General features: G+C 43.3%; 1 protein-coding gene across 1 annotated transcript in view; it reads left to right on the forward strand.

Moving 5' to 3' along the window:
• LOC148521855 (kinesin-like protein KIF28) overlaps positions 1-24,083 on the forward strand; it is a 116,097-nt gene that overhangs the window by 48,649 nt on the left and 43,365 nt on the right. Inside the window, exons 9-12 of the mRNA XM_088474465.1 lie at positions 5,105-5,195; positions 7,639-7,693; positions 21,382-21,505; positions 21,645-21,789. Coding sequence (XP_088330591.1) covers positions 5,105-5,195; positions 7,639-7,693; positions 21,382-21,505; positions 21,645-21,789 — 415 coding nt within the window. The remainder of the gene's footprint in view (positions 1-5,104; positions 5,196-7,638; positions 7,694-21,381; positions 21,506-21,644; positions 21,790-24,083) is intronic.

Genomic DNA, 24,083 nt, shown 5'->3' on the forward strand with positions numbered 1-24,083 from the left:
GGTGACAAGGGGCATCCCTGCCTTGTTCCCCTATATATAGGAAATGATGTAGACACGAAAACATTTACTGACACTCTCGCTACAGGATCCATATATAAGAGTTTTACCCACTTAATATATCCCGGGCCAATACCAAAGCGTTCCATGGTTTCCCAAAGAATCAACCACTCAACTGAATTGAACGCCTTAGCTGCATCCAATGAGGCAATGATAGAGGTTTGTGCATAGTCCCGTTTTAACTGTAAGTGTATAAATACTCTGCGTAAATTGATAGCCGATGACTTACCAGGCATAAAGCCTGTCTGATCAGAGTGAATCAGTTGGGATATGACCTGATTAATCCTGGAGGCCAACACCTTTGCTAGGATTTTTACATCTGTGGGGAGGAGTGATGTAGGTCTATATGAATCAGGCCGAGTAGTATCTTTGTCTGATTTAGGTAAGACAATTATTAATGCCTCAGACATAGATTTAGATAGTGTATTGTTTTCGTATATGCGAGTAAATAGCTCTAGCAGTTGGGGTACCAGTATTTTATTGTGTTTTTTGTATAACTCGGATGGGATCCCATCTAATCCTGGGGCTTTACCATTGGGAGACAATTTTAAGGCCACCTCTATTTCCTCTAATGTTAAGGGAGAATCTAGAAAATCTCTCGCCTCTGGGTAGAGTGTTGGAAGTGAAATAGCAGACAAGAATTCTCGCACCTCCGGTTGAGAATGGACTAACCTAGATTTGTATAATTGACGGTAGTACCTTACAAATTCCTCTGCAATTTCTGGGGTACGCACATATTCAATATTATCTAAACCAACCAATTTAACCACATTATTGGATGACTTCTGTTCTATTCGAGCCAGGTTGGCCAAATATGATCCAGGTCTATCACCTGTTGTGTAATGTAAATGCGAATTAAAAAGAATCTTATATTGGGCCTTGTCCATCAAGCAATCCTTCCATAATTTTTGGGCATCACACCATGCTCTTTTGCTTGTTTCTGAACACTTAGAAATATAGGCTAATTCTAAAGATTTGCAGGAAGCTTCCAATTCCAATTCAGATTTTTTGTAGGAAGCCTTTAATTTAACAACTTTCTGGATCAAAGAACCTCTTAGAAATTACTTAAATGTATCCCATAGAACATCAACAGCTACCGTACCACTATTTAATTAAAAAAACTCTTTTCATTCGGCCTCCAACTCTGCTTCAGAGCCCATGCGTGACAGCCAGAAGTGATTAAATTTCCAATATTTTTGCCCCCTCTGTCCCTCCATGTCCAAACTAACTGTCAGTGGAGAATGGTCGGATATACCCCATGTCTCATATATTATCCTATTTACTCTTGGCAGTAGACCTGTGGTAACTAATGCCATATCAATCCTGGAGAATGAAGAGTGTGTATATGAGAAACAAGAATATTGTCTCACATTAGGATATCTCATCCTCCAGGCATCGACCAATCCCATTCCCTGGACCATACTCGAAAAACCCGTTCCTCTCCCCTGTGTACCAGGAGCAGACACTCTGTGTCTATCCAGCATTGGGTCTAGGGTATTATTAAAATCCCCCAGACACAGGGTGGGTGTGTCCGGGAACAAGGCCAGAAATTCAGCCACCTTTTTGAGAACCTCATGAGAGTACGGTGGTGGAATGTATACCGCCAATAATAATAATGATATAGAGTTAATCTTGCATTTTACAAAAACGTATCTACCCCAGACATCCAGGTCCTAGCTTTTTTTAGTTAGTTTTAATTTCTTTATTTTCCTATTTTGGTTTGGGTGCTTAGTCCCTGGCAACAGGCGACAAGCACTAGTAGAGTGGGAGTTAGGTAGAATAGAGTAATGGTTCCCAAACTCTGTCCTCAGGACCTTACACAGTTCACATTTTCCATGTCACCAAGCAGGAGCACAGGTGTATTCATTACTCAATTACATATTTTAAAAGATCCACAGGCTAATTATTTCACTTGTGATTCTGTGAGGAGGCCTGGAAAACATGCACTGTTTGGGGTCCTGAGGATCGAGTTTGAGAACCTGTGGAATAGAGGTTTGTGTGAACCCTGTATCTCACTCTAAAGACGGCTTCTGGGAGAGTTACCAAACTACATTGTCCCTGGGACTCTCTCTATACCAGACACACATCTGAGGGGGCCGCTGGCAAAAAAGTAAGCTTGATACATTTTTTACATGTAAAACCTTGTTTGCTGCATTACTGCTTCCTGGCACGCTGCTTTAGCAGAACGGCCGGGCATGTTACTACTCACGTGGTAGCAGCTGTAGGTGTTACAGAACAGAGCATGCTGCCGGATTTTTGGAGAGGGTTGCTCGAGCACCTAATGGTGCGCCGCCTATGTTGTCATCACTAAGAGCCGCTGTACATCAGGCAAAGCCTGGGATATCCGGAGGGAGGCGCCGGTGGCTAGGGTACGTCTATGATGGTGTCAGGCATCCTGAATGAAGCAGGACGCCGACAGACGCCAATGGAGTACCCAGTCATGCCCCCATGCATTTGTCTGACAGCAGGCTCACGGGGCTTCATAGGCCACACCCCAAACACTATTTTGGCAGGTGTTTGAGCGCTGCTGGATTTCTTCTTTGCTGAGACTCACTGCAAATTCAGGGGGATGGCTTTCTCTTATCAGATAAGCAGATAAACTAGGATTATTACTTTTGGTAGTTAACCTGGTGGTGTATGGTGGTCTTATAGCATTGTTATGTATATATAAATATTTACTGCTCTACTTCTTTAGGAATTTAGGCAGTAACATACATTGTTTTGTAGTGAAGATTCTTTGTTTACCTTTGGTTTTTGTGCAAGTGAATGTGGACTTCAGGAGTCCGGTTTTATTTTTTTGCATTTAAACAGGTGATTTAGGGGTAAATTTACTAATAATCGAGTTTGGTCGAGATGCCAATCTCAGGAGAGTTTAGGCATGATTTTCAACTCGCAAATTTACTAAAGGCAAAGTTGGGTGAGTTAGAGAGAGATTTATCTCTTCTCACTCATAAAACTCGGGTGAGATAGCAAACTCGAATCTTATCACCATCGGGCAAACTCGGAAGTACCTTTCACCTAAAAGATACAGCTCGCAATTTACCAAGAATCGAGTTGACAATCTCGGGTGAGATGCCTGCAAACTCTGGCAAATTTAAGTTTTAAACACTCACCTCCAGAGCTGTGAGTTTGGCTGAAACATACACAAATCATTGTGATTTCTGTATGTTTCTACCTGTAAATAGTTTAAATAGGGTATTTTTAGAAAAAAAATAAAAAATGGGGTCCCCCACAAAAGCCTAACCAGCCCTGGACTTGCCAGCCAGTCTTGGTACCTAAAATTGCGGGGAACAAAACGAGTAGGGTTCCACCGTAATTTAGGTACCAGCACCAGGCTGCAGGGCCAGTCCTGGTTTTAATTATAGGGGGGAAAAAATGCGTAGGGGTCCCCCTATAATTAAAACCAGCTCTGGACCCTTTCTAGCAGGGGGCATTATGTGGAGCTCATTGCTGTCTCACCTTCCCTCTTCGTGGAATCCTCTGCCACGACCCTGTCCTTTGGTGCTGTGTGACTTGCCTCTGGTGCCCGGCTGCCTGGTGTTGGTGTTTGTGGGTGTGGCGGCCATTACTGAAGTGGATATATACTTGTGCTCTCTTCTTCCTGTAGGCCCCCTGCTGGTGGTAACAACAATTATTTTGGGGTGAGCGTTTGGGCGTGGGGCCCCCGGAGTTGCTCTGACTGGGCCTTTTTCAGGGCATCACCACTTAATTCATAGATATTTTTTCATCACCTTTCTATTTGTTTGTTTATTATTTATGTAATTTTAACTCTTTCTCATTATATTAACATTAAGCTGATGTGAGCGACCACCATACTTTTAATTTTTTTAATTAGCTTAATTTAACCAATATTGACATATAATTTTTGGGATCAAAATGTAAAAAATGTTGGAAAATAGGTTTAAAGTAGTGGGATAGGTATTTTTGGGGCTGTATGGGTGGGACAGGTGTTTTTAGGATTACAGGAGCAAGTGATAGATGTATTTTTAGAATTTTTTAAAAATGCACTTTTATGACACAAAAACATACTTACACCATTTTAATGTGTCCCCAATTTAACTACAGCATGTATTTTTTTCCCAAAAAGTATCGCTTCTTATAATTTTTTCACTGTTAGAGAAAAATGCATATAACAGTCAATTGACACAATTTAAGAACCCCAAACCCTTTAGGCCATCATACACGGGGTGATTTTTTACACAATATGGCCATTTTCGACTGATTGTAATGACCAATCAGGTAAAAGTAGTGTTTTCATACACGATTACGATGCCGATGCGCGTCCCCGGCGTTGTGTATCGGCTTCATATATCAAATGGTTTTGCAGAAAGATTGCGACCTATCGTGTATGATTTGACACACATCGTACGCACTTTTGCTGCAATACGATGATATGTACGATGTCCCTGGACACTCCCATCCTCCATTTTGTTATAGACTATTGACATTCCAGCAGATGCATCGTGTATGTATTTGCTGCATTCGATTTATCGTAAACGATTTGCAATCGTTTAAGATACATCGGATCGTATGGTCGTTTGTAAAATCATACCTTTTCGAAATACAAATCGGACAGAATGTCAAGGAAAGATTTTTCAAGGTAATCGTATGCGAGATCAGATGTGATACAAATTCCCCATGTATGGGGGCCTTTTAATTATGACCCATAACAGACTTCTATAATATTACCCTATCTTAGCTTACCTTTTTTTGGGATACAGACAGATTTCCACATTTTCACCTGTAGTTTTCGGTGCTAACGACAAGGACTTTTTTCTGGCGAATGCCACATCGCGTCTTTTGCAATAGGATTGTGTGAATAACTGAAGACGCGAAAAGTGACACATTCGGGCCAACAGTGCGCAAAGTTTACACATGCGAAAACTTAACATTATCATGGCTAGTTGGATATGGCCCATAATGTAAATTACATTAGACAAGAATCAAGCATTTTCCTTCCATTTCACACCACCACTTGTCTGTTTTTGAAGCTTTAGTATATCTACCCCTTAGCCTCTCAGCCAACTTAAACTTGTATCTATTCCAGGAGAGACGCATGATGCAGGCTTTTCCTTATCTCATGAACATTAATGAAGATCCACAGCTGTCTGGAGTACTTAAGCACTTCATACAAGAAGGTACAGCTAACCTTTTCCGCATTTCTTTAGCACATATGTAAACCTTTCTAGAGGCATATGCTGTGGTCTTGTTTAGTGTATAATAAGGGCTGAAAAACGTTTGAGAAGGGAACATTATGGACAGTATAGTATATATTATACTCCTTGAAGTGGCTTAACTATAAATTTTACTCCCCCCTGCCAAAAATGTTTCTATAGCCCCTCCCCCTCCCCCCCACTGCATTTTGGTAAAATAATTACAGGGCCATTTATATGCAGTTTGTCTCCCAGTGCAAAAGTTAAAAATGTGCTCCCAACCCCCCTAGACAGTTTACAGTAGTTTTCCTCCTTGTAGTAATGCCCCTTACACATTATGCCACACACCGTAATGCCCCTTACACATTATTCCACACACCATAATGCCCATTACACATTATGCCACACACCATAATACCCATTACACATTATGCCACACAATGTAATGCCTATTACCAAAGTGCCACTTACATATTTGCCCCCTGACACCATTTTATGCCCCACAGTAAGGCTTCTAATTACTTTTAAATTACCTGCTCGGCAGGGGTCTCATGCTCATTACCAGGGGTTTCATGCTAGATGCACGGGGTCTCTGGGTTTCATGCTTGTTGCCAGGGATTTCATTTTTGTTGTCAGGTGTTCCATATCTGTTGCCAGAAGCTCCATGCTCATTGCCAGGGGCTCCATGCTCATTGCCAGGAGTTTAACGCTCGTTGCCAGGGGTATAATATATATATATATATATATATACATATAATATATATATATATATACAGTATATATATATATATATATATATATATATATATATATTAGCAGAAGTCCAGAATTCCAGACGACCAGCACACCCTTTTCAAATGCAGAAATAGTTTTAATCCATAAAAACCATCAAAGAAGGCATAAGTAACCCAACAGCTAACAACGTCCGTTCATATGACTCAAAGTACAAAATGCAGTCAAATAATGCAGATTCAGCAAGATACTCATCATGTAGTAGAACCCTCGTTGTAGCAGCAAAGTGTGGCCCGGCCCTTTGTTGCTACAACGAGTGTTCTACTACATGATGTGTATCTTACTGAATATGCATTATTTAACTGCATTTTGTACTTTGAGTCGTATGAACGGACGTTGTTAGCTGTTGGGCTACTTATCCCTTCTTTGATGGTTTTTATGGATTAAAACTATTATTGCATTTGAAAAGGGTGTGCTGGTCGTCTGGAATTCTGGACTTATGCTATTATCAATATTTATGATCTGGCACCCTGAAGATTTCAACCAGTTAGAGTCACAGGGCATCCCTTCTAATTCACAGCACATCCCTGCTAGTCACAGGGCATCCCTCCCAGTCGTATAAAGCATCCTATACCACCAGGATTCCTCACACTGCATTTATATGTATAGTACACCATGTATCACAGAGCACCAATCATCATCACCATAACGAGCATCCTGCACAGATCATCCCTCCCGTACATAGACAGAGCACAAAAACAGAGCATTGCTCCAGTACACAGAGACAGAGCATTGCAGCCTGCACACAGCAGCATCTGCTGCACATCCAGCATCCTGAGTGTCCTGGGTGTGGGGGGCGTCAGGTTGTGGCCACTGCAGACCCATCGGCTCCTCCCACAGGTGTCTGACAGCCCCGAGGAAGAGGAGAGAGATAGAGCCAGTATGAGTACCTGTCAGACAGCAGGAAGCGGCCAGGGATTTGGCCGCATTTATCATATGCACCAAGCCCTGGAATGCATCGGGATGCGGTGCATAACGCCATATTCAGATGGCATTACACTATAGAAGCCTATGAGCTTCACTTTGCAGAGTGCTGTGAGAGGGATCTAATCGGATCCCAGCACACCCCGCGGCGCGTGTGTTGATACCAGAGGGACTTCTGGGTCATAGACTGGAAGTCCCTCGCTCGCAAAGAACCGCTCTTACCGAGAGAGCTGTCATATTTGTTTTTGTTCATGCATACCGGCGTAATTATTGTCGGCATGCATGCGAAGGGTGGCGGGATGCAAAGCGTCATGCATTCCGCCCAAACTATATTTGTGCCCAGGCTCCAGCTCACCACCTACACACATCATCATCCCTGTGTCCCCATGGACTCCGGGAAAAGGATTTTACAGGTAAGGACAAAAATCCCCTTATCTATTAAGTAGTTAAAGTTAATAAGTTATGGGGGTCTATTTACTAAGCCTTGGATGGAGATAAAATCGACAGAGATTAGGTACCAGCCAACCAGCATCTAACTGTCATTTTTTAAACACAGCCTGTGACATGGCAGTTAGGAGCTGATTGGCTGGTACCTTATCTCCATTCACTTTATCTCCATCCAAGGCTTAGTAAATAGACCCCATGGCCACATGTGTCCGGAGACAAAAAGTAGGATTTGTAATTATACACCAACATGTGACTTCTGTTTCAGGATCATCTGATGTTGGTCAAGCTGCTTCTAATGAAATAACCATGAGGGCACTAGGGTATGTATAATGGAAATGGAATAAACTATTCCAACACATGAATAATGCATACATACATACATACATACATACAGTATTTGAAAATCCAAATTATTTAGTTCTTTTTCTGTCTAATTATAGAGATATGTAGCATTTAGAATGGAGAAAAGATCAGGCATGTCATAAAGTACAATCTCTTGTACCTTTACTAAATAGATTTGCTATTTGATTGTAATATATGAGGAACAACATTCTGTCTAAGGTGCATGACCAGCCTACAATTGGATGCAATATACAATAGTTGATCACTGTCTGGTTACTGGGAGCAATGTAACATGTGACTAGCTGTTGGTTGGGTACCTGTGCAATATATAGTTGTATCCATGCAAGTTACAGCTGGCAATGTGGTTATTTCATGCAGTATGTGGAGTTGTAAAGGAATATTTCTCTGCAGAACATGGCTGGTAATGATTTGCTATTTATGTGCTATATACGTGTCATCTAGCAATGAGTGAATATACAATTTATGTCTGGCAATGGGCTCATTTTCTGCAATATTAGCTGGTAATGTGGTAGTTCTATAAGTTGGAGGAAATGGTGATGCCTATGTACAGATTATACAACTAGCAATTTTGAAATGTGGCTGTTAATTATGGGGGTTATATATACTTTATACCTGTCAGGAGGGGTTCTATGAAGTTTGCACACATTACAGGATAAATCCTCACATTCCTAGTCTAGGAATATAATTATCCTTTAAGGCAGAGGATAAGACATAAAGAAGAATAAGGTCACTTTTAGGTATGATCTTTTATGTTTATGCTGTCTCATATATGTATGTGTCCCCTGAACAGGAAGCAGTCAGGATCCGGCAGGTGCTATCCCGCCCCAAGAGAGATATCCCGACACAGACATCCCTACAGGGATTATATATACAGTATATAATATATATATTAATTCCATTGCAAAATATGCCTGACACAACCATCAATATAGAACACAGACGCAAAGCAGATTGAGCACACTGTTAGTAAGGTACATTACACACAGTATATATCAGTGCAATAAGAAAATATCACATTAAAATAGCTATTCAGCTCACCTACAAATATGAGATAACAAACGATTAGAACATACATATAGAGCATATAGAGTAAATGTACTCCAGAAAACAGATTCAAATTATAATCTCACAGAGTAATATTCGACAATATCTTAAATAGCATAATTCCCAATGGAAAAACCTAAAATATATATCCAACATCAAATAACAATGGGAGACATAATAAAGCAAATAATACACAAATAGAAAATACAGTCAGGCGATAAATATAAGTGAAAGATAAATAGTCATTATTTTCAGGATATAGAAAGCCCCTCACACTATATTGATAAGCAGTAAGAGCCCACAGGCACCATATGAGCTCGTACACCGATTATTAAATAGAAATGATTAGTACTAGAGGCACAGACAGGTAAAGGAGTTAAGTATCCCGCATCTTAAGCCTGATATAAAGGAATCACAACATAATATACAATAAAATTAACAATTCTAATAATATGCCCCCCCAAAAAAGCAAAACCCTCCAAAACAAACCACCAAATAACCCCCCACCCTGTATTGCCGAACCTCAACCCAGGCATAATTGGATCCCAGTTTTCCCTTACTAACCTACAATCCCCTAACCCATAAATCCCCCCCACCCACACAAACAAGATAGTAAAACACGTAACTGACTAGGACAATAAATTGTTGACCTTAGCTAGGCTAGACTAAACCCAGCCCTCCCGCACTATAAGGATGAAACATTTTTCCCAGATATAATGCTTGACAACATGCTGATATATATATATATTTTAGGGGTGAGCGGGTTCGGATTTCTGAAATCCGAACCCCCCCGAGCCCCCCCCGATCCGAGGCCGATCCGAGTCAGGCTCGACTTTTCCCGCCTGACTCGGATCTGAAATCGAGGCAAAACATCATCATCCCGCCTTCCGGGTCTCACAGGTTTTGGATTCTATATAAGGTACCCACGTCAGCGCCATTTTCTCACTCGGCTGTGGACAGTGAAGAGGGAGGGTGGGAGTTAGGGCTGGCTGGGCTGTGTAGTGTAGTGTAGTGCAGTGCAGTGTAGTGTTGTGCTGTGCTGTGCTGCGCTGTGCTGCTATTGTCCATAGGGGCTGTGTCCACTACTCCAAAGTCCATAGGGGCTGGCTGTGTTGTGCTGTGCTGCTGTTGTCCATAGGGGCTGTGTCCACTCCTCCAAAGTCCATAGGGGCTGGCTGGACTGTGTTGTGCAGTCAGTTGTCCATAGGGACTGTGTCCACTCCAAAGTCCTGTGCAGTGTCCCAGTCCTAAAGGGGTGCTGTAGTGTTGTCCAGGGGGTGCTCTGTCCATCAGGGGTGCTCTGTCCATCAAGGGTGCTCCCCCCAAGTACAAAAAAAAAATATATTTTTTCTGTGTTTGTGAATTGTGTGCGCAGTAGCCACACGTGCATCAACAAAGTAGTGCCAAGCGTGCGCCTGTGTCATAAGTAAAGGGCCGGCTGGCTTGACCGTTAAAGGGTGCTGTAACCCCCAAAGTGCATTCCAAACAAAATAAAAAAATATTTTCTATGTTTGTGAATTGTGTGCACTGTGGCTGCACGTGCATCAACAAAGGAGCAGCGCCAAGCGTGCGCCTGAGTCCCATAGGTAAAGGGCCGGCTTGCTTGACCGTTAAAAGGTGCTGTAACCCCCAAAGTGCACTCCAAAAAAAATAAAAAAATAATTTTTTTTGTGTTTGTGAATTGTGTACGCAGTAGCCGCACGTGCATCAACAAAGTAGCGCCAAGCGTGCGCCTGTGTCATAGGTAAAGGGCCAGCTGGCTTGACCGTTAAAGGGTGCTGTAACCCCCAAAGTGCACTCCAAAAAAAAAATATATATATATTTTTTCTGTGTTTGTGAATTGTGTGCGCAGTAGCCACACGTGCATCAACAAAGTAGTGCCAAGCGTGCGCCTGTGTCATAAGTAAAGGGCCGGCTGGCTTGACCGTTAAAGGGTGCTGTAACCCCCAAAGTGCATTCCAAACCAAATAAAAAAATATTTTCTGTGTTTGTGAATTGTGTGCACTGTGGCTGCACGTGCATCAACAAAGGAGCAGCGCCAAGCGTGCGCCTGTGTCCCATAAGTAAAGGGCCGGCTGGCTCATTTCTTAAAGGGTGGTGTAACCCACAAAGTGCACTAGTCTCCAACAAAAATAAAAAATTATTTTCTGTGTTTGTGTGTGCCTTAGCGCACGTATATATCAATATAACATAAATGGAGGACCAAACTTTCTCTGATAAAAATAAAATAGGAAAAGATCAAGAACCACTTCCTCCTAGTGCTGTTGCTGCTGCTGGGAGTTGTTCATCATCCCAGAGAGGAAGTAGGAACACCACTACTTTTACTAAACAATTGACCCTCCAACAGTCCTTAGCGAGGAGGATGAAGTACGACAGCAGTCATCCTGAAGCAAAATGTATAACTGAGGCCTTGACTGTTATGTTGGTGTTAGATGTGCGTCCGGTATCCGCCATTAGTGCAGTGGGATTTAGACAATTGATGGAGGTAGTGTGTCCCCGGTTCCAAATCCCGTCTAGATTCCACCTGCATCCTCAAAGCAGCAGCGACAAGCGTGCATCTGTCTGTTAAAGGGTGGTGTAACCCACAAAGTGCGCTCCACAAACAATAAAAAAATTCTTCTTTTTTTCTGTCTTTGTGAATTGTGTGGGCTGTAGCCGCACCTGCATCCTGAAAGCAGCAGCGACAAGCATGCGTCTGTCTGTTAAAGGGTGGTGTAACCCTCAAAGTGCGCTCCACAAACAATAAAAACATTCTTCTTTTTTTTTCTGTCTTTGTGAATTGTGTGGGCTGTAGCCGCACCTGCATCCTTAAAGCAGCAGCGACAAGCGTGCGTCTGTCTGTTAAAGGGTGGTGTAACCCCCAAAGTGCGCTCCACAAAAAAGAAAAAATAAATTTTCTGTCTTTGTGAAATGTGTGGGCTGTAGCCGCACCTGCATCCTTAAAGCAGCAGCGACAAGCGTGCGTCTGTCTGTTAAAGGGTGGTGTAACCCTCAAAGTGCGCTCCACAAAAAATAAAAAATTCTTTTTTTTTCTGTCTTTGTAAATTGTGTGGGCTGTAGCCGCACCTGCAGCCTCAAAGCAGCAGCGACAAGCGTGCATCTGTCTGTTAAAGGATTACATCGGTGACAGCATCCAAGTAGGCATGTCAGACAGTCCATACATGTACATGAGGCAATTTGGAGGCCCCTGTCCAAACTGGCTCTATTTTACCTGAGTTGCCCCCCTCCAGTGTGTACTCCGAAAGAGTGTTTAGTGCAGCCGGGAACCTTGTCAGCGAAAGGCGTAGGCAGTTGCTTCCACAAAATGTGGAGAAGATGATGTTCATAAAAATGAATTATCAACTCTTCCAGAGAGACCAGCCTCCATAACGTACAGAGGGACCTGTGGTGGTGGATTCCAGCGGGGACGAATTAATACTCTGTGAGGATGAGGATGTACACTACACTGAAGATGGTGAGGAATCGGTGAATGAGGAGGATGAGGACGACATCTTGCCTCCGTAGAGCCAGTTTGTGCAGGGACAGATTAATTGCCAGCTTGTTTTGTGGGGGCCCAAACAAACCAATCATTTCAGCCACAGTCGTGTGGCAGACCTTGGCGTGTGCATGTCCTGTTTATACAACATAAGGGTGTGTGGGAGGGCCCAAGGACAATTCCATCTTGCACCTCTTTTTTTTCTTTGCATTATGTACTGTTTGTGGCCTAGTTTTTCAAACTGCCATCCTGTCTGCCACTGCAGTGTCACTCCTAGATGGGCCACGTGTTTGTGCCACCCACTCGTGTCGCTTAGCATAGTCATCCATCTACCTCGGTGCAACCTTTTGGACATAAAAACACTATTGTGAGGTGTGAGGTGTTCAGAATAGACTGGAAATGAGTGGAAATTAAGGTTTTTCAGGTTAATAATAGCATAGAAGCAGAAAAATCAACACATTCTGTGATTTTAGCTGTTTTTATGCTTTTTAAAAAAAAAATACAGATCCAAAACACAAAACCCAGAATCCAAAACACCGAAGGGTGGTTTTGGCAAAACCAATCCAGATCGAAAACACGAAGAAAGATCCAGATCCAAAACCAAAACACAAAACAGGAAAAGTGGCCGGTGCACACCCCTAATATATATATATATATATATATATATATATATACATATATATATATATATATAGATATATGGATATTAAAATTATTAACCTGGCCAGTCCTCAGGGTCCAGTGAAGGTATCTTAGTTCCATCCCCATTCACCCGAGGACACACAGAAAGATACAGAAAATACTTCAAAGATGTATCCTGAAAGTATCCGTCCTCCTGAGAATACACAGAAAAAAACTTGAAAAACTTAAATGGTAAAGCCCAGAGCCTCGATCCCTCCATTACAAAATTAGAACGAGTCTTTGGAAAATATGCAGTGAACTCCAAACGCTCAGGGTTTGATAGAGTATCCATCACAGGAGTAGACACATTCCTAGGTGAAGATAAGCCCATAAATTGTGCTGTCTTATAAGCCATATGGAAGGTCTCCAAATTTTGCGAAAACCCTGTGTGGAGGCAGCAATAGCTCGAATTATCAGCTGCAAGGAAATGGACATCTGGGAGATAAATAACCACAAATATCCACAGTGACTGTAAGTAGATACAGATAAGACGGTGGTGGCTAGTACACCACCTATGCTCACCAGCAACAACTATGTAATGCAGTCAATATCAGTCTATTATTATAAGAAGCTGACTCCCTCCACCATAAATACTGAAAGTATCATCGACCCGCAGCGCGCTTGCAACCGGGTCCATGCTTTGGTCCTGCGCACGCGCAGCAGCCGCACTGCACATGCGCAAGCCCAGGAGCGAGAGAGAAACTCTCTCGCTCCGGAGCTCACTACAAAAGGGCCGGCTGTCAATGTTGATCGAAAGCTCGGCCCGTTTTGTAGGCGGGGCGGGGGGGGGGGTGGCTACACAAACTGAGGCTTGCCGTTTTGTGGGCGGCCACACTGACATCAGCAGTGAGCTCAGTTGGGAGCTTCCTGCTCGATCAGAGCAGGAAGCTCCCTGGGGCTTGCGGTTGCCGAGACCCAACCTTAGGGTCTTGTCGCAAGCCCCAATGGTCGCGATGGTCTTGACCATTGCGACCATCACCTTGGTCGGTCGCTAAGCTGTGGGTGGTAACCCACAGCTTAGCTAGCGACCGGGAGGCCGCACTAAAAAAAAGAAGCGGCCACCCTCATTCAGAGAGAGCGATCGCTTCTTGCGACCACCTCTGAATGAGGGCCTAAGTCTCTGTAGTTGACTTAAGGAAGTGCCATTAAATGCAGGTATTATTGTTTTCTGCATTTGTTTGCGACTGTATGCTAGCACTGTCTGTCTGTTTTCTTTGCTAAAAACTATCATTCTTTTGTTGCTATCTCTGTACCTATTCTGCTATTCTGGGCCGCAAGCAAGTGTGATGCGGGTGTGGCACAAGTCGTAGCTGAGACTCTGGACCTCATTCAGAGTCAGTCGTAAGCGGCAACTCGGTCGTACGCATCCGATGTTTCCAAACCACGCATGCGCGGTTAGTTGTGCGCATGTGCGTACGAGACCTTGCGATCCAAAATGCTGTCGATCATATGGCTTACGAGCAGGAAGTGGCTTCCAAGAGTTTATTGACATGAAAGACCGTTTGTGGGTGTTGACGGGGGTGGTGGTCTAAAAACGCAGGCATTCCTCACCGTTTTCAGGGCGTTTCAGAGGCGTACATAAATTTACTGCTACGACCGACAGACGGCCGGAAGTAGTAAAACGTCACTCTGCGAGCAGGTTAGAGGCCTGGCTGATCATACAGCTTGAGGTTGGGCATGTGCTCGCTCAAGCCCCAGAGTACAATCGATACTATCGAATGTGACTGATGTTATGTTTGATGTTTCTATTTTGTGCCACACAATGCAAGCAGCTAATAATCGATTGTTGAAGCTAATAACACTGCTAATTGGCTTGTAATTGATTCAGTTGCGTTAGCATTAGCGAATAATAAGAATAAATAAATTTCATGGGGATGGCTTATTCTATGCGTTTTCTTGCTAATTTTTGGTGTAATTTGCACACAACACAAGCGGCCGCAACCATCAGAAAAAATTTAACATACAACGACTGACAATGATTGACTCGATCGCTAACTGCTATCACTCGCTAGCTAGAGGAGGTGCTTTGTTCATGTATGGGCGTCACTTTGGTTGCGATCGCCCGGCCGTGCGATTGTTTTTTTTTCAAATTCTCGATCGTTAGGCGTACGACCGAGCGGCCGCTAACGACCGACTCTGAATGAGGTCCTCTGTCTCTGATTAAGTGATCCTCTTTACTATGTCTGGCAGTGAGAGTGATATGACTAAGTTAACCCCTATTTAACTGCTCTGTAAATAATGTACAGTGGTGTTAGGGGTAGGGGATATAGCCTCTAAGGAGTTATGTTTCCGGTGTTATACTGCCCCCGGTCCTTCTGAGGCTTCTGCAGTTCAGCAGGAGCCACCATGGGAGTGCTTTGCAAAAGCACTAACAACCATTGCAGGGCGTTTAGCAGGCCCCCCTATGTGTCCATAGTTCAGTTTTCAACAACAGCACTTTTTGCCAGCGCAAAACCTGCTGCAACCTCCTACACCTTCACAGGTGTTGCACCCTCAGTGGGTTAATACAGTTCCTGCTATATTGCAGGGTGCGACTGAGATACATCAGCAGGACACACCTATCAGCAGACCAGCTAAAATGGTGAGTCTGACTCTGAGCTACCTCCTCTGGAGGCGGGGGTCAAGTCTAATATATTCCAGGGCTAATACAAGCTGTAAAAGCAGCCCTGATCATTGAGGAGGATGAGCCTCCTGCGCCTAAATCTAGGCATGCATATTTCATGGAAAAAAAGGTGACTGAGGCTACATTCCCATTGTCTGACCAATTGGTGAATTACTTGGAGGTAGCTTAGAAAACGCCTAGAAAGCGGTATCAACCTCAGAAGCATCTAGTCTCTGCTTACCCTTTTGCTGAGAATTATTTTTCCAAATGGGAGACTCCGCCGGTGGTGGATTCCCATGTCACACACTTGGTAAGAAGCGCAACGCTTCCTATGCCTTCCATGTCGTCCCTGAAGAATGTTACAGATAAGAAGGTAGAAGTATGCCTTAAATCTGTTTATTCCCTTTCGGGGGCTGCGTGCAGACCAGCTATGGCCATTTGCTGGGTGGCTCGGGCCATGGAATGTTGGGCTAATAGCCTTGAAACATCCTTAGCCTCTAATGCTACCAGGGAACAGTTGAATCTGGTGGGAAATCTCAGAGATTCGGCTACCTATATAAATGAGGCAGCTTTGGATATTGGCTTACTAAATGCGAGGGTTTCTTCGGCGGCCATTGTGGCTCACCGCTGTCTGTGGCTCTGTTCTTGGAGAGCTGATGCGGTATCCAAGAAGGGGTTGAAATGTTTGACTTATGACGGTAAAGTCTTGTTTGGCCCTGATTTGGACAAGATTGTGAATACCTTAGCAGCTAAGTCAGCTTGTCTGCCTTCTGCTCCAGCTTCTTCGGGGGCTCGGACTCCATTCTCTCGGACCTATTGGGCCCCAGGTAAGGCTAGAACTCAGTCCTTTCCCAGGCCATCCACCACCAAGAAATCTGCCAGGCCTAAGAAGCAGCCCTAGAGTACTATATGTCTGACTGCCAAGCCTGATGACAAGCCCTCCACTTGATGGGACAGGCCTCCTCCTGGGGGACCCCAGGGTGGGAGACTGACTTCTTCAGTTTGCCCAGTTCTGGTGTCAAACTACCACGGATTCCTGGGTGAAGGAAGTGGTCTCTCTGGGGTACGCCCTCTCCTTCCGCAGAAGGCCTCCCCATCAATTATTTTGCACAGGGCTTCTGAAAATTGCAGACAAGACTTTGGCTATTCAACAGGTGGTACAATCCATGCTGCAGGCAGGAGTCATTGTACCAGTCCTGATGTCCCAAAGAGGAACAGGGTATTTATTATTCCAGCCTTTTTCAAGTCCAGAAGCCAAATGGTTCTTACCATCCTATTCTCAATCTCAGGTCCCTGAACAAATTTCTCAGGGTACCCAGGTTCATAATGGAGACCCTACGCTCCATTATACTGGCTATGGAATCTGGGGATTTTATGGTATCCCTGGATATTTAGGATGCATACCTGCATATTCCGATTGTTTAAGCTCACCAATGTTTTCTCAGGTTCGCTGTGTCACAACAACATTTCCAGTTTCAGGATCTGCCGTTTTGGCCTTGTAACTGCAACTCGGGTGTTTACAAAGGTCATGGCAGTAATGGCAACCCATCTGCGGCTGCAGGGGATCCGCCTGTTAGCATACCTGGACAACCTCTTGCTATTAGCAGGGCCCTCGGAGGTACTTCACCACCACCTGCAGCTAACGATATTTGTGCTCCAGGTACACGGGTGGTTGATAAATTGGAAAAAGTCCTCACTGATTCTGTCTCAAAGGATGCTCCATCTGGGAGCCCTGTTGGATTTACAACAGCAAAGGATTTTTCTGACAGCAGAAAAGATCTCCACTTTGCAGACACGTGTACGCAGATGCCTTCACAATCACCGAGTGTCAGTCCACTCAGCAATGCAGTTACTGGGATCCATGGTGTCGACATTCGAAATGGTGGAGTATGCCCAGTTTCATTCCTGGCCTCTGCAGCTATTGATCCTCTCCAAGTGGGACGGATTTCCCCATCATATATGGACTCAAATGATGGTGCTCTCTCCGGAGGTACGCCTGTCGCTAACCTGGTGGCTACAGATGGCTACAGATCCATCAAGGGGCATCCCTTTTGGATCTCAGACTGGGTCCTTCTGACTACAGATGCCAGTCTTTGGGGCTGGGGCGCAGTGCCGAGTCCCCACTTCTTTCAGGGAAGGTGGACCGCAGAGGAATCTGCGCTTCCAATCAATATATTGGTACTGCAGGCAGTTTTCAGGGATCTGCATGCAAACCAGGCTGTTTCTTCATGGAAAACCCGGCAATGATAGAGGTGTCACGCATTCTGACATGGGCAGAAGGCCATCTACCAGCCATATTGGTGGTGTTCATTTCAGGAGTGCTGAATTGGGAAGAGGACTTCCTCAGCCATCACGACGTGCATCCAGGGGAATGGTCTCTTCACTAAGAAGTGTTTCAACTCCTAGTGGACAGGTGGGGCCTCCCAGATGTGGACCTCATGGCCTCTTGACCAAATCACAAGCTGCTTCAGTACAGGTCCTGGACAAGAGACTCCAGTGCTCTCTTCGTGGATGCTCTGTCAGTCAAGTGGACTTTCCAGTTTGTGTACTTGTTTCCTCCAATATCCCTCCTTCTTCGAGTAATTTGGAAGTTCAAACAAGAGGGAGGCATGGTCCTGCTGGTGGCTCCAGCGTGGCCCCGACGTCCATGGTACTCAGAGCTTCGGAGTCTCTCCATCGACTCTCAATGGCTGCTGCCTCAACGTCTGGACCTTTTGTCTCAGGGTCCTTGCCTCTACCTAGATCTGAGTCATCTGTCTTTGACGGCGTGGCTCTTGGGACATCCCTGTTAAGGTCCAAGGGTTTTTCCGGCTCTGTGGTTAACACCATGCTCAGAGTACATAAACCTGCTTCTGCTAGAATTTACCACAGGGTATGGCATACCTATTTTGAATGGTATCGTCCAAAAAGTTATGACCCCCAGGTGTTTAGGATACCCAGAGTGTTGGCTTTCCTGCAAGTAGGTTTAGACCTTGGTCTCCGCCTTGCTACACTGAAGGTCCATATCTCGGCCCTTTCAGTGTGGTTCCAGAGAAGGATTGCTCCTCTTCTTGACATTCGCACTTTTCTGCAGGGGGTTCTTCGTATCCAGCCTCCCTTTGTCCCTCCTGTAGCGCCTTGGGATTTGGCTGTTGTCCTTAAGGCTCTCCAGAGCCCTTCATTTGAACCACTGGGCTCAGGGGATCTCAAATGACTTACTGCCGAGACTGTTTTTCTTCTGGCCATTGCTTCCGCCAGAAGAGTTTCTGATTTAGGGGCTCTCATTGTTCCCCATTTCTAGTTTTTTATAGGGACAGGGCAGTGCTTCAAACTCATCCTGGGTTTCTTCCTAAGGTGGTCTCTAGTTTGCACATTAATGAAGAAATTATTGTGCCACCCTTTAATTCCTCAGACCTCTTGGCAGGGGAGGCCTCAATGGATGTGGTACATGCCCTCAGGATTTATGTGGATTGTACCAGTTCTTTTCGGAAATCGCACTCCTTGTTTATTCTTTATGGTTTCCACAAGAGAGGATGGCCAGCCAATAAACAAACTTAGGCTAATTGGCTTCGCATGACTATCTCTGAGGCTTCCATTCATGAGGGCCTTCCAGTCCCGCCCTCTGTTACTTCTCATTCTACTTGGTCTGTAGGCTCTTCATGGGCAGCTAGTCGTGGCGCCTCAGCTGTACAGCTTTGTAAGGTGGCCACGTAGTCTTCTAACCAGACCTTTTTGAGGTATTATGCCTTTGATACCTTTGCCACTCAGGATGCTTCCTTCGGGCGACGGATTCACCTTTCTGCACAGGAGCATCCCCGCCCTTGAGGGTACTGCTTTGGGAATCCCCAAAGTTTCCTGTGGACCTTATATGGACCCTGAAGTAGAAAAGTAGAACTTACCCTTGTTATCTCTTTTTCTACGAGGTCAATACCGTCCACAGGGCACCCTCCCTGACACACCTGTGCTTCAGATGGGCTTCGCTCTGGTCACCGATTTTCTGTCTCCTTCTGTGTGAAAATGTGATTCTAGTGTGTTACAGACTTTCTTCTTATACTCAATTTGGCTTGCTACGTAACTGAGGAGCCTCCGGCCCGGGAGTGGGATGCAGAGGGAGGTCCCTTGCATTCTGGGAGAAAAAATGTAACTGCATGGTGCCCGGATGTCTTCGTCACCACCTATACCCCAAGGTTTCCTGTGAACCCTATGGACCTCGTAGAAAGAGAGATAACAAGGGTAAGTTCTTACCATATTTCTACTTGTCCCGCAAAAATCAAAAATAAGGATGGTTGGGAGGTATGTATTAATATGGGTGTGTGCGACTGGCGCTGAGTTCCTTGTAAGAGTTGATAATAGATCTAGATGTGCAGCCAGGAACAGCAGGAGCTTTTTAACAGAGCCCCTCAGAAAAGATATTTGAAAACAAAGGTTGGTGTCGGCGCTTTCTTTGATCTATTCGTGATCAAAAAACTTTCCAATATTTCCAAGTTATGTGAAAGAAAGAAATAATAATATAGTGTAAAACATAAATATCTTATTTCTTATAAGAATTAGTTGTACACTCACCCTTTGGAAGTGAGTTAAAGGTGTTGGACACAATTTTCACCGTGGTCCTACGGTGGTTGCAGAGTGCAATGATGAGCTTGTCAATGTGGTCAGTGAATCACTCCAGATCGTCACATATTTAAATGGAGAAAAGAAGTGCAACAAGCTTCCATGGTGCAAATCAGTACCGCCCAATAAAAGGTCCTACAAGGTTATGTAATATACTCACCTTGCATGGGATATGATGTAGGCCTTGGACATCTATTTTTAGAAAACCCAGATGTCAGTCATGTAGGTGATGAGTTAATTGGTAGATCCCAAAATAAGTTGTACATCCAACATTCAATATATTATATAAAAAAAATATTTTTCAAAACATAATTATAATAATTATCTTTTGAAAAATATATAATTTTTTATAATATATTGAATGATATGCCTGAAAGAAGGGAGCTTGGAGAATTCCCAGAATTATCTGAGAAGCATGAATTTTATTTATTTAATTTTTTTTGCTACAGGGCAAATCCACATTTTTACAAACATTGACTTGGTGTTGTTCAAAATGAATGTACTAGAAACGCTGATAGGTGGCTTTGTCAAACCAACAGCTAGTAACCCCTAAGTATCTATTCCAGCACAAACCCTCTATAACCCAAGGTAGCAGTGTACCCTAGATGAAATCAGAGAAATAGTTTTAACGTATGTACAAATATCTTCATTTTCCAGGACATGATTGTTTTATGAGATTCAGTGGTAGAAAAAGGGACATTTAATTAGCTTACATGCCTAGAGAGGAGCTGCCGGACATTTTTCTTTCTACAAAAGGGCTTTATCTTTATATGTCTCTGGCGGGTGTGAAAACCATTTCTCAGTCTATTTTTAATTAAACACCTTTTGTACCTTCCAGTCACACATTTTTTAAGGAAAAGCTAATTTAGTAATTTTAGACATGTTTTGACCCATGAAAAAAACATTTAAATAAACAAAAATGACAAATGTAATAAATAGTGTTCCAGTATAACCTCGCCGCACATGCCCAGAAGTGGCCTCCTAATTGCTCTTTGGATAGATGAGCAGAGGCCTCAGAGGTGTTGCTGGTCCCCACTCACCTCCGGACCCTGTAATAGTGACAATCCCTATAGCGGGGATCTTTTCATTTTTTTGGAATGTTATTAGTAGCTCTGTTATATACAGTAACTTGTGTTTTAGGTTTAATCATCCTTTAACTTTTGCTTGAACTCTATTATTGTCATGACTACTTGGCATTTAACATTTTGAAAAAGTCCTGTAAATTATTTACATGCAACTTCATTTTCATATAGAATTCTACCAAAACATGCCACGTTTGTCAACTTTGAAAACAAGGTGTTGGTAAAACCTTACGGCAAGGCCAAAGTCATTGTTAATGGAGTGGCCATTTTTATGAAAACCAAGCTGCAGCACCTGGTAAGTTATACTTAGTATGTGGCTATTTAGCTGACGAAGGTTATAATTATTATTCAGTGCTACCAGAGCTGTTGTATAAATATATATATATATATATATATATATATCCAGGGTAAGGTCTAATATTGTATTTAACTAGGATCGTATCATTCTTGGGTCAAATAGTGGATATCTGTACATTGGATTCCCGGCAGAACGTGGATGTGAAGACATCAGCAAATTTGACTATGATTTCTTTCAGTCTGAACTGGCAGCAGCTGAAGGCTTCAGTGTAGATAAACTGGGTAAGTTTTGCTTAGCCTGCAACTGTGTTCAAGTGAGGAAAAGGTCAGTGTGCCTGAAAGCACACATTTAATTTTGTTTGAGAATGTTTTTCTAGATGTTGATAATATTGCTGCACCTAAATACTGTTGCATGAAACAATTGCCTCAACCTCTCTCTTAATTGGTCCATCCTCATGTAATGTTGGCTATACAGCCAAAAACCAAATTACTGGATCACTGTCCAATTTGGCTACTTGCCAATATAAATAAATTCTGGCCAGCTCGCACTTGGAACAAACAACCAGATCATGTCCGATGCCACTGGAGCGATTTAGTGCATTGTGAAATAATTATCTGCACAGGCACATACTGTAGCCGTCTTCTGACCACATTTGCCAAGATGCACAAAAATAATGATGCACATCAAATCTCCTTCACAGTTATAGTGTTAACTGGACTTGGAAGCTGGATCCTGCTGCTAGATTCTGTGTAGACGGATGGGTGGGTACACTTTCCATCTCCTACAGCCCTATTGGATATGCCCTGAATGTGAGCACTTCCTGCTGTGCAGAGGAGGAAGCCATGTGATGCGGGTATAGTGATGGCCATCGGTGGGGTGTCTATAGATGGTTACCATCGATGGGTCCATCAGTGATTTACCATCAATGGCACAAAAACCATAAATGGTGAATCACCAATGGCTTGCACCCCTCGATAGCCACCACTGCAGGGAGCACGGCAGGCCGCGGACCAATCAAAATGGGGACGGAGCTTAGTGGGCGCCAGGAGGTTGGGCTAAGCTTCTTCCCGTTGAGAGGAAAAAAAAAACATTGGCTCCCACTAGTCCATCAATGACAGAGAACCATTGGCTTTTTGCCATCAATGGTAAAACTATCGACAGTTAACAAGCCATGTTTGCTAACTATCGACGGACAATGGCCATCCCTAAGCAGTTATGGTGTTACCCCTTCTATAATGTGGCTGCGCAACGCGTATCTCTGCCATCTGGGAGCCAAATTTAATAATTTTTTCATGCAACCCCATCATAAGATGGTCATGACCCACACTTTGAGAACCGCTCAGATAGTCCAATTGTTAAAGCAGGAGCATAAAAAAATTGATGGTTGGGAAGCATAGTGTATGGTCTCCAACTCATAGTGATGCACAGTATCTGCATTTATAGTACAGGAAATCCTATTTCATTTATACAAAGGATTTTTCCCTTTCCTTTCTACAGCGTAGTTGTCCCTAAATTATAGAGTTGGCAGGTAACTTGACTACTACCTTATATTAAAACATCCTAAGGTGTATTCCTTAGTTGCTAAAATATTTTAAGAGATCCACAGGTGGTGCTTATAATTTCACTTGTGATACTGAGGAGATCTGTAAAACATGCACTGCTAGGGGTCTCTGAGGACTTGAGTGTGTATGTGTGATGAATTGCCAATATATATATATATATATATATATATATCTGTAAGTCCGCACTCAAAGCTTTAACTGCAAGTCACATGTAAAAGCGGTGCTCCTTAAGAATCCAACATAATCCAAAATACAAAAATGGAAAAAAGGCACTGACCAGGTAGAAGCTAAAGATAAAATCACATCTTTATTTGGAACATCATTAAAATATCACCATATTGTTGATGTTTCGATCCTCTCAGGGACCGTCATCAGGACGACTGTATCCAGTGTAAACAGGACAACACCACCAGTATGCTTTGTGGTGTTGTCCTATTTACAATGGATATAGTTGTCCTGATGATGGTCCCTGAGAGGATCGAAACGTCGACAAATGGTGATATTTTAATGATGTTCCAAATAAAGATGTGATTTCATCTTTATCCTCTACCTGGTGAGTGCCCTTTAAATATAAATATATATATATATATATATATATATATATATATAGTTCAGGGTGCAGTCACCAGATTTTAAGAAGCACAATTTCTTTATTGGATCAGTATGATGACAAACAGGAGTTTCGGTTCACTGTGGTTCCATTTTAAAGACACAGTGAATGGAAACATTGGACTTGTGTTTGTCATTATACTAATGGGAAAAAATAAATTTTGGTGCTTAAAACCTGCAGACTTGCACCCTTAACTTAATTTTATTGAAAGGATATGTGGATGTGTCTACAGTCCATTTTAAACTGCACCTCAGTATTTGGATTTCCTATGTGATTGCGGAGCCTTGCTCTTTCTCTCGCTCTCTATGGGGGTGATTAAATTGTTGCGTGGGCGGCGATAATAATGAGCACCCAGTTTTGCAATTCAATTCCTCTGGGCACTCATTAATTATCGCCCCCTCTT

Source organism: Taudactylus pleione, unplaced genomic scaffold (genome assembly GCF_031769625.1).
Source record: "Taudactylus pleione unplaced genomic scaffold, aTauple2 ptg000154l, whole genome shotgun sequence".
In the NCBI taxonomy this organism is placed as follows: Eukaryota; Metazoa; Chordata; class Amphibia; order Anura; family Myobatrachidae; genus Taudactylus; species Taudactylus pleione.